Raw genomic sequence first — 13835 nt, 5'->3', positions numbered from 1 at the left:
GGAGAAAAAGCTAGAGAAGCCAGATTGAGATGGTTTGGACATGTGCAGAGGAGGGACAGTGGATACATTGGTAGAAGAATGTTAGAGATGGAGCTACCAGGTAGGAGACAGAGAGGAAGACCAAAGAGGAGATATATGGATGTAGTGAGGGAGGACATGCAGATAGTTGGAGTCAGAGTAGAAGATACAGAGAGAGATGGAAATCAATGATCTGCTGTGGCAACCCCTGAAAAAAAAGGGACAAAGCCGAAAGAAAAAGAAGAATCAATTAACGTGATTGTTTTATTGGACAACGGCTCAATATGCCTTAATCTTCTTGCTGTAGAACCTCACTTTGATTTTTATTTACTTTCATAGAACTGCATTTTCTTACATTTGCGTGTTTTTTGTTTATTTTCTCTGTCGACACCCTGATCTGAATCAGACTAACTGCAACAATGAACAGGAGGATAATATGGTGGGTCAACACAACGTATCAAAATCAAAGGATGTTTGGAAAATTATAACAAATAGTTTCAGTTTTTATTTTTAATTCTCTATTTATTCAAAATAACTTTCTATTGTTTGGTGGTTGATGGCTGCCAGTCTGAGGAAACCAGGGTGAGAAAGGATTAATTAATGTTCCTAACTTCTCCTTTTTTATTATTATATCCACAAATGTCACCACTTTCTTTACTAATTTTTTTTATTATTATTTCTTCTGATTGTATCCCTTTACCAGTCTGGCTGCTCAGACTCAGAGGGATCTGAGGTAAGATGATAAATACAAACAAACATAGCACTAGAACATGGTGTAAAAATGTATTTTACATTTTAAATAATTGTCTTTTGAAATCAGGACTTGATGCTAAATTATCTATTAATGCTCTGGTACCCAAACAGTTAGTTAAAATCCTAACACATTTACAGACTCCCTCCTCTACTGAGTGACTAATAGAGCAGACAGTGTGTTGCCAGATAATTAAATTGGGTTTAAACTGTTGTTTTTGTGGCTCTTTGAGATGACTGTGTTTGTTGTTAACATGTCAGAATCCAACAGAGCCGTGAAACACAGCTGTGCTGCTTAATTGATGAAGTTATCGCTTGTTTTGAACAGATGTTATGGTGAAGATCCATGTACTGTTTTAGGCTAACGGTTTGTGCTAAAGTTGAACCTTTAAGGTTTGGTATTTTAGTAAGTTTGTAACTGTTTTTGTTGATCATGTAGTACAAAAATAAGAGTAACCAACTAACGTAATTTTTTCATTTTTGGAGGACATTTACCGCTGAAAAAAATAAGTTCTGTAACAAAACTATTTATTATCAGTAATACAGCGTAGGTTTCATGGTGTAGTGGTTGGCATGTCTGCCTCAGAAGCGGTGAGACCTGGGTTTGATTCCCAGAGGAACGATGTGCTTGGTCCTTGCTAGAGGCAGTCTGTTGTTTCCCAAAATTTTGGATGTGCTGTGGAAGTGTGAACTTCTCTGTGATAAAACACTGGGATTCAGATATACCAAAAACAGAAAGATGGGCTGCAGACTTTCCTAGGACATTTATAGGTCCTCCACCATCTCACTTTGAGCTAATGACGCAAACAAAGTCCCAGAGCTCATTCATCTTGTTTCATGACACTTTTAGAATCTTCCGTGGCTAATGCATCATGTTGTTGCCTGTAAGATGCCAAGGCTGGTTTTATAGCCAAGAGTTTGCGAGCGTCCCTCAGAGGGAAAAGGGAATCCTTCTGGACAGGAGCTAAATTTGCCAATCATCAAAACTTGCTCTGTCAGGGTTTCTTCCAAAAGCAACAATAAGCTTTATTTATTTATACATGAGTCACTGCATAGAGGAATAGGAGGCAGCTGTTGAAGGCGTGCCAGACAAAAGCGTATATTTAGGTAGAATTGTCCCAAATGTGAATGTCGTCGGAGAACAAAGCGGCTCCGTCGGGCCTGAATCACTCACAGATATTTGTGTGTCCTTACAGGCTGAAAAGAAAGACAAAGAGAAGCAGGTTCGTTCGAGTCTGTCTGTCCTTCAGCTCTACTTTCAAGTCAAAAGCACTCTTATTTCATTCTCTTGACTCTATCTAGCGCGATTAACATTCCCGTAGTAATATAGTTAGTGTTGGTGAATACTGCACCACTGCTGTTTTTGAACTGTTCTCTCTCTTTATCTAAAGGTGGACACAGAGGGCAAAGAGGTGAGTGGATAAAACAATGGAGAGCAGTAGCTTCAGTAGTGTTGTAGTATCAGTAGTTGAGTTCAGTTACCTGTCTTATACATAGACGTTGAACCCGGTGGATTGTGGCACATTATTCTCCACCTTCTATAAATGAACTGCGGTCGCACATGCCGCTATGCTAAAGGTACAACAAATCCAAAGATAATCTTTATATGTTTAAAGTAAAACAATCTGCCAAAAAAATAGCCAGGTGGTCTAAACAAACCTTGACATAAAGTAGAGCAGTGTTTCCCAACCTTTTTTTTTAGCCACGGCACATATGTATCTTCAGGCCTCATGGCACAACACCATACATAAATCTCACAAAAAGTATATGTAATGGAATATAATAATATTCTACTTTAAATTGACTAAAAATGAACTCCCGTTTAGTTGAAGAAAACACTGATGTACTGACAGGAAATGAAGAAAGACAGCAGATAGCAGATCTGATTATGTTTTTTTTTTAGTTTTAATAACCATCTGCTGCCACCTAGCAAAAGAGGATTTAGTTGCTCCGCTTGTCACGCATTGACAAATAAAGAAAAAATATTTGTAATGAATAAATAATTATTTTGGGACCAATTAAGTGAAATGTAATGTAAGTGTAATGATCTCTCACGGCACACTAGTGTGCCACTGCACAGTGGTTGGGAATCACTGAAGTAAGAATACTATACAAGAACTGTATAGTACTGTACCTAAGAAGACATGGTACAGTACTATACCTCAGTAATCTGTAATAATGGTCATCAAACTATGCAAAGTGCAAAGTTTGGAATAGGGATTTTTCTTTTTTTTTTAACTTTTTAACGGCTCTGTTTGTGTGTTATCTTTATATATAGTTTCTTACATCATTTACTGTTTAAGCATTAAGGTACACAGCACTGAACGGACAGCGATTTATGTCTGATTGTGTTCTGACTTCTTACTTTTATGGTGGACATAAACTTTAACTACATTATTTGTTAAACTACTAAACTTCGTAGTGGTGGAAAAATAAAAAAACATCGGCCGGTAACCATATGTTAATTATCTATAATAAATAAATATTAATGTATGCGTTTATGAGGAAGAGGTTTGTATGTAGTTCATAGAGGGTCCTGTGATTTTTTTTTTTTTACTTTTTAACGGCTCTGTTTGTGTGTTATCTTTATATATAGTTTCTTACATCATTTACTGTTTAAGCATTAAGGTACACAGCACTGAACAGACAGCGATTTATGTCTGATTGTGTTCTGACTTCTTACTTTTATGGTGGACATAAACTTTAACTACATTGTTTGTTAAACTACTAAACTTCGTAGTGGCGGAAAAATAAAAAAACATCGGCTGGTAAACATATGTTAATTATCTATAATAAATAAATATTAATATATGCGGTTATGAGGAAGAGGTTTGTATGTAGTTCGTAGAGGGTCCTGTGATTTTCTGTGTGAAGGTTTTCTTTATGTAAAGTATTGACAGATCATCATTAGTTCCATGTTCTTTCGGCTGCCCTGATTACAGCCAACTCATATGCGGATGACTCAGACTTTTGCCCAGAATTGGATTCTCATTTGCCAAAAAAACAATTTTCTATTGGCACAGAGAGTAGTATTTGATTCACATTACAGCGCATATATTTTTTATTGGTTATTCATTTCATTAAGAATTTGAGTATTTTATAGTGACATTATTTTCACTCTCTTTGATGTGGATCAGTGAGATTTAGTTTTTGTTTGTTTTTTCTTCACCAGTTAAAAAGCGAGGAGGTAAACAAGGTTAGTTTGATCTTCTTTGTTGAGAAAAAGTCTTCAATATTTTTTGTCAGGCCTCAGAGATGAGGCAGGAATCCATTACTTTACTTTAAATTCTATATACCTGGGATTTGGGAACTAGGTGGTTTTGAACCCTGAACCTTCTGGTTGAAGGCAGCAAACCTACCACTGGACCCCTCTAGTCTCCGATACTTTATGTACTGCATTAAAGAAACAAGTGTATGAAAAAGAAAAAGTTTTTTTAAACTGCATCTGTTAAATATATATTTAATTAAATTAAACAAAATTAAATACATTATTATAATTATAATTATAATATAATTATATATAATTACTAATATATAAAAAATTATAAGTATTAGTAATACATATAAATTACATCCAAAGCAATTAACCTAAACCTTCAATTTAAATACATAAACCAGCAGCTTGTTTATAAGTCTAACTCTGAGTGTCAGGGGTTCAATTCCACACTTTTGATTTGTAATATTCATCATGGCATTACGTTTGTTTGTTTTTTACTTTTGTGTCTTTTCTCATTTTTCCTTGTCTGTCTTTCTGGGAAGACTGAAGCCACATCCCCCTCACAAAAGGTAACAATCTTAGAGTAAGGTTAGAGTAAGAGTCTTTTTGTTAAGGTTTGAATCCAGACCATTGTCTCAGTGCAGCTGCATACACACACAGTGGAGAGCACATGGTTTAAAATATATATTATTACCATATTTTCCAGACTGTAAGTCACACTTTTTTTTCATCTTTTGACTGGGTTTGCAACTTATACTCAGGTGCGACTTACATATTCAAATATATAATTTCACGTTTGTTATTTTCACAATGACAGCCGCTAGAGGGCACTGGTGTGACTTATACTCCGAACCAACTTGTATATGTTTTTTTTTCTTCTTCATTATGGATTTTTTTTTTTTGGCTGGTGCGACTTATAGTCAGAAAATATGGAATTAGTACGGTACGGTACGGTAATAGTGCTTTTGTTTTGAAAGGATAACAGTTGGGACACAGTTGTTGACCTGAACTGATATGTAACTGATGTCACACATGCTTAGAAGCATGTAATATTTGCTGCGCAGTAACAGCCTGACCAGCTGATCTTTGATCACCGTCTTCTCCATCCATTACTTTCACTCCCACGCCACCTTCAAAGACTTTCTGTTCTTCAGAGCATTCTTAATTCATCAGCGCTCTGAATAATTTCTACAGCATCTGCACACAGAGGTGTTAACAAACCACAACGCATCGTCACATTTATGACTGGATTGTTGCACAGCCTCACCTCATTTACTTCTATAAATTACCTGATTTACATAAGAAGACCAAGAAAATCAAAGAAAAGAAAAGGAAACAACAACAACCACAACAAAAAAATAAGACAATAGAAAAAAAAATCTAATACAGAATTTGGAAGTTGAATGTAATTAAGTCCTATTGAAAAAAACTAATTTGGCCCCTAAATTATCTCACCCAATCTGCTTAGTACTCATTTAAAATTATGTCTCATACATGTGTCATAATATACACTGTTTTATTTTATATGTCTATGTATATATGTGTGTGTGTATATGCATATATTCACCATATACATATCTATATATGGGTATATATGTATATATTTAACCATATACATATCTATATTTGGGTATATATGTATATATTTAACCATATACATATCGATATTTGGGTATATATGTATATATTTAATCATATACATATCTATATTTCTATATATATGTAAATATTTAACCATATACATTTAGATATATATTTGTGTGTTTGAGTATATATATTTACATGTACAGTATATATTTAGAGAATATTCAAGGTCACTGTGAAGTATCCATTCTGATTTCTGTATGCCTGATGTGTGTCAAGTTAACACAGCTGTCCCGTTCATTATTTGGATTCCAACCAAAAACACACTCCCTCAGACGACACTAAGTGGACAGTCCACCCTTTGACTTAGTGCAACGTTTTTCTATTAAGACGCAGGATACTAAAAGGTTCTGCCTTGAAAGTCACACTCCTCCTTTAGTCCAATTAAATCCTGTCTATGTCTATGTCTGTCCAATAATTCAGCTCAGGATGACATACTTTCAGCCGTAAGTCTTTAGCATGACTTTTGCTTCCGGTCGTCCCAACACTTGACCTGGTGGTACCCCACATGCACAACATTTCATTCCTGGCATACAAATGACTGCCGTCTCTTTAAGAAACATGTTGTTCTGGTTCATACCAGGTCTGTAACCGGGCGTGTCAGTTTTTCCCTGCGGAAACAGTCAGCCAAACCACAGACTTTAGTTAATGTTTTATCCACTTTTTCAGAATAATTAAAATGTGCCCCAGTCTCTGGCAGAGTCACTTTGGCAGTTGAACAAGAACCTCACGCTCCCGTTAGAGGGAAAAATGTTTCAGCTGATTGCCAGTGAAATCTTGTTAGGATGAATACGTGTGGACTCATGTGAACTTTGCACGTGAACAGCAGAGAAGTGATTGTGGCAGATGCAGGTTTTACCCCAAGGGTTTCCAACTCCCGGTCCGGGGACCTGTGCTGGTCCGTAAGTCATTTGTACTTCAGTTTTACTAATATAACTTATTCATAAAGACTCCAGTCATATCCCTTTACTGTTTTCATTCAAAGATAACCTGTCAATGTTTAAAAAAAACAGGTCAAATGTCATTCAGACTCTGATACTAACAAAAGAAAGTCTAAAAGATGTTTTATTATGGAAATTAAATGATCCTTACAGATGGCGAGGTATTAACGGTCTACAGTAAAAGCTGACAGCGGCTGAAAAAAAAGGTTGGGGACCGCTGTTTTCACAGTATTTAAATATTAAACGATTGAAGTAAAAAGCTTTACTTTTCTTCTTTGGTTCAATCACTCTTGAACGGCAGTTGTCAGTGCTTTGTGCATGTGTCAGGGTGAAACTAAAACTAAAATTCTGACTGATGATGATTAGTTGATCGCATATATCAGACATTATCATGAGAAATGTAGAACACTGGCACTCAAAGGCTAATGCTGCAGTTTTCTGAAAGCACTTTGGATGTACTGCATATTTTTCTTCCGTTGAGCAGAGATCACGGAGTAATTTGAGATGTTAAAAACCAAATCTCAAAGACAAGGTGACTGGCTAGGCTGTCTGTGAAGTCGGACTTTGATCAGTCCACTGATGTGAACCTGAGCAGAGGTTCAAATGACTTCTGGGTCTGAGTGATGCTGCGAAGCTGAGTCTTCTCACTGATATACAGATATCAGATGAGATCACAGGTCGGTTTGACAAAGGACTGATGGCTGCCACTGTCATTCGGTTTGAGTTTGATATTCAATACAAGACGAAGTATTTTTGTTTAATGTAAATACTGTAAAATGCTGCAATGCAAAGAGCCAGAACGAACATTTTCCTCATTCAAAATAAACTCAAAATTAATTTAAAAAAAAATAACACCAAGGGAAAATCAAAACTTTAGGGTCAATCATTGTTATTATGTGTGGGTTGTTCAACAGCCAATTCCAGGGCCATTTATACTTTAATAACAAAAAAGCATTCACAATCATGGTCAATTTAGACTGAACATTGAAGCTAATCTGTGTACTATTGTTACATACAGAAAGACCAGTGATCAATTCCGTCAATTATAGACTGTAAAGCAAGAACTTTAACCACTCTTCCACTGTGTGGCAGCATTTATTTTTGTCATTGTTATTTTTTGCCTGCAGACCTAGATTATATTTTTTGATAACTGAAGTAGATTTTTCTTGTTATTTCATACATCTATACAACAGATGATGATGATGTAAAGAAAAAAAAACAATTCAACAGTGGTGTCACATCTAGTCTGGTAAAATGGAGCTGCTACTTTATTTACATACACAATTACAATCAAAGCAAATCTCCAAGGTTTTGCTAAAGGCTAAATTTTTTTGCAAAAATGAATGTTGTTGTGTGTTTTATGTGTCTCCCCCTGCAGTCTCACCAAGAGCTTAATCACATCCAGAGTGGGATTTCAGTTTTTGTTTTTTTTTTAGGCTGCATCTCAGGTTTTTTTCTGGTTATATTTTGTCAATTCAAAACTAAACTAAATAAGGAAAGAGTATAAAGTATTCAAGGTCAAAGTAAGAGCCAAGGAGCAGAGGATGGAGGCAGAAGTGTATTAAACCTCCTGATGTGACATCAGTGATGTCTGTATGTACTGTGGTGCAGAGCAGGATCAATAAAATGTATCCTGTTTGCCTTTAGCCTGTATTTAAAGCTATTTACTGTCTCCATTGCTTCACGTTCTCACAGCTTCCTCATTTCTGGTTGGAACTACAGTCTGACCTTTTAACCTCGCCTCCTTTTATGTCGTTAACAAACTCATACCGAGGCTCTCACTATGTAGAGGTGGTGTGAGCTGCAGGGAAACGTGGTGAGACTGTCTGACTTTCAGGAAGTGCCTGGTGTGCTCTTTACTTCTCACAGACGTTCCCTTCAGACATCTTTGAATAGGAGGTGGAGGGAATGAATGAACCGTGAAGTGTTTTTCCTGCTCTCGTTTAGTCACCGTCTTTGCCATTAACATTTTGCTCGACACTAATTATCTGTCCGCTGATCTGCGTACGGCTGTCACACGCACACCTTGAACATGGCCGTGTCTCCTAAGTCTCTGTCTCGTTCAGTGAGTCACACAGGACGTACTGCAGACATATTGTCTCGTCCGCTGACAATGACAAATGAGTCCATCGTAATAAGCTCTTACCTAAATTGTCCGCACCTTTCCAACATATCCCTGCTCTATATTTTACTGCCATTAGTATCCGCTTTATTTGGCTGCAAACTGTGCTCATCTCTTTTCCACCAATCTTCAAAATGCACTGCGGTGAAACTTACCATATAAGATGTTTGAATTCACTGTTTGAACTCGGTCTTGAAAGTTTTTCAACTGCAACTATAAAAAGATTCTCTTGGGAGAATATTCAGCCCGGCTTCACAGGAATGGGATTCACCACAGGAAGGAGCGGCTCAAATATGAAGAATCCTGTTGACATTTCTCTGTGTGTGTGTGTGTGTGTGTGTGTGTGTGTGTTGTAGATGGATACCGAGGCAGCTAACATCCTAAATGAGCTGCAAGTGAGGCTCAGCACCGTCCTGGACAACTTTAGCAGCATGTTTGCGAAGAGGTAACAATAACACGCTCCGGCTTTGTATGCAGGGAATATATTGGGAACAACCCCAGTGTAGTGCTTCATGCCGAAGTTTTACTAGTTTCCAGGCTCGAATTAATGGCTGCATGCGTCAGGTGGCTGAGATCCTCCACCAAATCAAAGGCCCCCCCAAACACGACACAGCAGAGGCTGACGCTGATGCTATGCTGAGGCCGCTCATGGAGTTCCTGGATGGAAAGTGAGTGGGGGGCATCGGGGGGTGAAATTGGTTTCTCACAGTGTGTGTATGTAAACTTCCCACATACAAAAAAAAAATAGCCATCGACCTCTTTATTTTCTGTCATCACAAACTGAACCGAGCTGAGCCGAACATGTCAGCTTTTCACTGTGAAGGACCAAGAAGGACAGGTTAAGGTGGAGAAGATTAGAGGGGAGGTTAGAGAGGTGAGGTCGAGATGGTTTGGACGGGTGCTTAGGAAGGATACTGTAGATAGTGGACAAGCAGTTGCCAGGTAAGAGGAAAAGAGAAGACCTCAGAGAGGGTGTATGGATGTTTTGGTTGAGGATGTACAGTACAGATGCTATGGCTAACCACGGAAGGATGTAGCCAAGGCGTAGGCAAACTTTTTGACTCGCGGGCCACAATGGGTCCTAAAATTTGACGAGGGTCCAGGTCAGGAGCAGATAGATGGAGCGTTCGTATGAACTAAAACAAATGACATTTAAAAGCCAGTCAGTAAAGGCTAAAAGGCTAAAATGCTTTCAGCCTTGTATATGCCATCTTGTGGGGAAATGCAGGCATTGCAGGGGAAAGGCAGAAACATAATGAAAATAGAAATTAATAACATAATTTGAAAGAGTTTGAAGGGGCCAGATTAAAAAGCCAAATCCGGCCACATTCGGCCCCCAAGCCTTAGTTGGTGTAGCCCAAAAAAAATAAGAATTACAAATTGTACCAAAAAAGCTGGGATTCAGGTGAAATTTGTAAATAAATTAAACTAAAACGGTGTGGTGGCGGGGCTTTGAAGATTACCATTAGGCCTGAGTCACATATGAACTCTAACAGAATAAGCTACCAAAATGAAACATAATTGCCTGCAATTTTGGCCTGATTGCTACTTTTTAATGGTCAAATAGGAGACCGGGCGGAGGCATAATTTGACAGACAAAAATGACCCTAAGTATAATTCAAAATCTCTTTTACGGGAGCAAAAGCCTCTCAAGAAAACCTTTCAGACATTTATTGGCAAACTCAAAACTGCAGAAAAGTTTTAGCAAAAACAAAAGCTTCTAAGAAGAAGATGTGAAGAAGCTTTATTTGACACGTGCACACGCACAACATCATCAAACCACTGCCAGGACCAGAATTCAAAGCAAGTGTAAATTCAAATGTCTCAGCTGTGCGGCCCCACCCACAGTCAGCGACCCAGATGATTTCTTTGCATAAAGTAATAACCGTGTGTTTCCTTACATTTTCTTAAAATTACATGAAAAATAAAATGGCCGTTAAAAGGTAGATAGAACATAGTTGTAGTACACTCAATGGTATGTTATGATATATACACATGTCCAACACTTTGTGAACAGTAGCTAACATCACAAGTACATGAGATGAACAGCTTAGTCATTCAGAATGTCGGTACAGTAACTACGCTGACAGTACTGTCTGTGGCTTATACCTGTGTGTGTGTGTGTGTTACTCAGCCTCAGTATTTTTGCTGACATCTGTGAGAAGACGGTGTTGAAGAGGATTCTCAAGGATCTGTGGAAAATCGTTCTGAGCAGCCTGGAGAAGACCATTGTCCTGCCACAAAGCAACGAGAGCCTGGTAAGAAACCGAACACAAACCGTCACATTAAGTAGACGCACAACTGATGTAGACTGAAGTAAACTGCTCTCTACCGGGTGGTCAGTGCTTTCATAGCATCATCAGTTCTGTTGCTCAGATACTGCATAAAAAATTAAATACAGTTTTTTTACACACACACTTCAATGGTCAGTACCTTAACCCTTTACAGCCATGTGGTGTTCTTCTGAGCACTGATTGGTAAAGACTGCTCCAAACAAGGATTCTCCACCAATAGGAGCAATGTGCATGTGCTGTAGTTAATCAAGTCAGATAAGACCATGCAATTCAGATGTTTTTCTCTCTTTGTCTTTTGTTGGTCTTCCGTCGGTCCCCTTTTTGGGCAAAGAAACCAGTTCTGACCGGTTCTGTGTCCTGTCTCTATCTCCAAGTGTAACAGTCGGTACCATTCAGTGCTGTCCATATCATCCTGTTATGTAAACTATCAGCATGGACACCTGTCTTCAGCACTTTTCCTTTTAGTACAACACAATAACAGCATTCAATAACTGTATAAATTGATATGAAAACTTAATACAATGAACATATTGTAAAGATTGAACAAATGTATTTAGAATATCTTAACATCTTAACTTTTATTTTAAAAGCAAGTCTCTCGACGTGACACTATCTGTGGCTACATTTTGTACCACAGTACTTTTACGGCGGTATAACAACAGAAAAGGATTCAAAAGACAGGGATGGTTTTGTTTGTATAACGCTCTGCTACCATCTGCTGGCTGAACAAAAGAAAAGGCTACGTAGGATACGTTCAGCGATTTACAACCGTTCAGTGTAATTCATCCCCCTCTCTTCTTTCCATCTTTTCCTTCAGGGAGCCCAACTCCTCTCAGCAGCCAAAGGACTCTCAAATATGAAGGTGACAAACACGGGCTGTTCATTGGAGGTAGTTTGGCCATACGCAAACCCAACGCAGCACTCAAACAAACTTAACGCTTGTACCCGAATAATACCATAATGTATTGTTGAAATGATTATTTTTTTAAATGTTGTTCCTTTGAGGAAATTATGTTTAATGTTTGAACTGGTGCAGGGAGGAGGTGAAGCCAAAACTATGACACCCAAGCAGTGCATCATTATGGATGCAGGACTGGAGACAATCAAGGTAGGTGGACACCTGTGTACACACGTATGAATTATTTTATATTATATTATATTATTTAATTATAGACAGATAATTGGTTAACAGTATAATAATAGTAAATATAGAAGACAATGAAGGCTGAACTAAACTATTAAAAACACAAAAAACAACAAACAGTGCAGCTGTGTTAGTTACGTATATATAACAATAAATTATAGAAATACGTTTACGAAATTAAGTTTAAATTTAAGTGTCCAGTGTTAATGTTTGATATTATTTTTTACCTTTCACCTGCCTCTAGAAATATCTTTACATTCATCCTGATGATTTTCTGTCCTTCTAGCAATATTTCCACGCTGGAGGAAATGGGCTGAAGAAGGTGTATGTTGAGAAAAGTCCTGAGCTGGCATCACTACGTTACGCCCTCTCCCTTTACACCGAGAGCACCAACACTCTCATTAAGACTTTTGTCACCACTCAACACACCCAAGGTGATGACACACACACATACACACACACACCCTCACACACACAGTGGTGTATGCTGTTGTATTTGAATATACGCTGTCACAGACCAGTAAACTTCTTCTTCTCTTGTTGTAGTGCATGATGGGATGGGCATCAGAATCACTGCCAATGAAAAGATTAGACCGGATCGAGGTTTGTGAAAGCAGTCATCAAACCTGGTCTTATAAACATCATCAAGAAATTTTTTTTTTAAATATATATATATATATCATTCAAATTTGAGTCGTATTTTGTTGTAAATGCATTTAATTTATTCCTGAATTGCAATCCCTTTAAATAAGTTGTAAATTAATTTCAATGGTGAATGCACTGTTCATGTAAGTGTTCATGTAAGGATTGTTATTAAAAATTATGAAATGTACTTTTTGAAATGTCACCTGTTTTAAACTGTTAAATTTGTCCATGTGTGACAGACTCTGGAGTGGAGAATCCAATCGGGGAGGTTGTGCTGCAGATAGACATGATCCTTGGGAAAGATCGCAAGATCAACGTCAAGGGTCAGGCGTTACTGTTCAAGTAATATTAAAACAATTTGTAATCTTAATTTCACTAATAATCTACGTGTACTCCTAAACGTTTATGGAAATTTCTGGTAAGGCGACACAATGTCGTTTTGCTGGCTCATTAGTAATCCGCGGAGGGGAGGGGGATAATTTAAAATAGCCGTAGTGTAGTGCTCCCCTCGGTGGTGTGTACTGGAATGTACATGGCTGGAATTATTCACATAAATAAATTTTTCCAAACTGTAGCTTTAACGATGACTGACGTTCACGTCCTTCCCTACTAAACCTCACGTCTGTTGTCGTCTCCAGTCATTTCGGTTAATGACATGAAGTGGCAGACCTCAGGCATGTTCCGACCTTTCGTCGAAGTCTCTCTGGCTGGACCCTTCCTGGCCGACAAGAAGCACAAGTTCACCACCAAGTCCAAGAACAACACCTGCACAGCAAAGTTCAATGAGGCTTTTCAGTTGTGAGCGACTATTTTCGTCTTCAAAAAATTTCTTTTTTCTTTTTTTTACCTGCGATTCACTGAAGGGTGATTTGGTTCCTGTTGTGTTTTATTTTAAAGCATGCTGGGAAAAGAGTCGCCGGAGTGCTACGAGATCCAGATGACGGTGAAGGATTACTGCTTCGGCCGGGCGGACCGCGTGGTCGGCATGGCCGTGGTCCAACTGCGGGATGTTGCCGACCGCAAGACCTGCGTGTGCTGGTGTCCTCTGGGGAAGAGCATT

At 38.1% G+C, this 13835-nt stretch overlaps 1 protein-coding gene across 1 annotated transcript in view; it reads left to right on the top strand.

Annotated features, from left to right (window-relative positions):
- LOC112486501 (protein unc-13 homolog B-like) overlaps nucleotides 1–13835 on the top strand; it is a 66374-nt gene that overhangs the window by 46358 nt on the left and 6181 nt on the right. Inside the window, 14 exon segments of the mRNA XM_025053411.1 lie at nucleotides 1965–1991; nucleotides 2160–2180; nucleotides 3941–3964; nucleotides 4528–4554; nucleotides 9049–9137; nucleotides 9223–9360; nucleotides 10827–10950; nucleotides 11804–11848; nucleotides 12023–12094; nucleotides 12417–12564; nucleotides 12677–12733; nucleotides 13015–13098; nucleotides 13414–13573; nucleotides 13673–13830. Coding sequence (XP_024909179.1) covers nucleotides 1965–1991; nucleotides 2160–2180; nucleotides 3941–3964; nucleotides 4528–4554; nucleotides 9049–9137; nucleotides 9223–9360; nucleotides 10827–10950; nucleotides 11804–11848; nucleotides 12023–12094; nucleotides 12417–12564; nucleotides 12677–12733; nucleotides 13015–13098; nucleotides 13414–13573; nucleotides 13673–13830 — 1174 coding nt within the window.

The sequence above is a fragment of the Cynoglossus semilaevis genome, chromosome Z (genome assembly GCF_000523025.1).
Source record: "Cynoglossus semilaevis isolate Cse_v1.0 chromosome Z, Cse_v1.0, whole genome shotgun sequence".
Taxonomy (NCBI): Eukaryota; Metazoa; Chordata; class Actinopteri; order Pleuronectiformes; family Cynoglossidae; genus Cynoglossus; species Cynoglossus semilaevis.
Note: the sequence above shows the minus strand (reverse complement) of the source record. Positions and strands in the feature narration are given on the sequence as shown.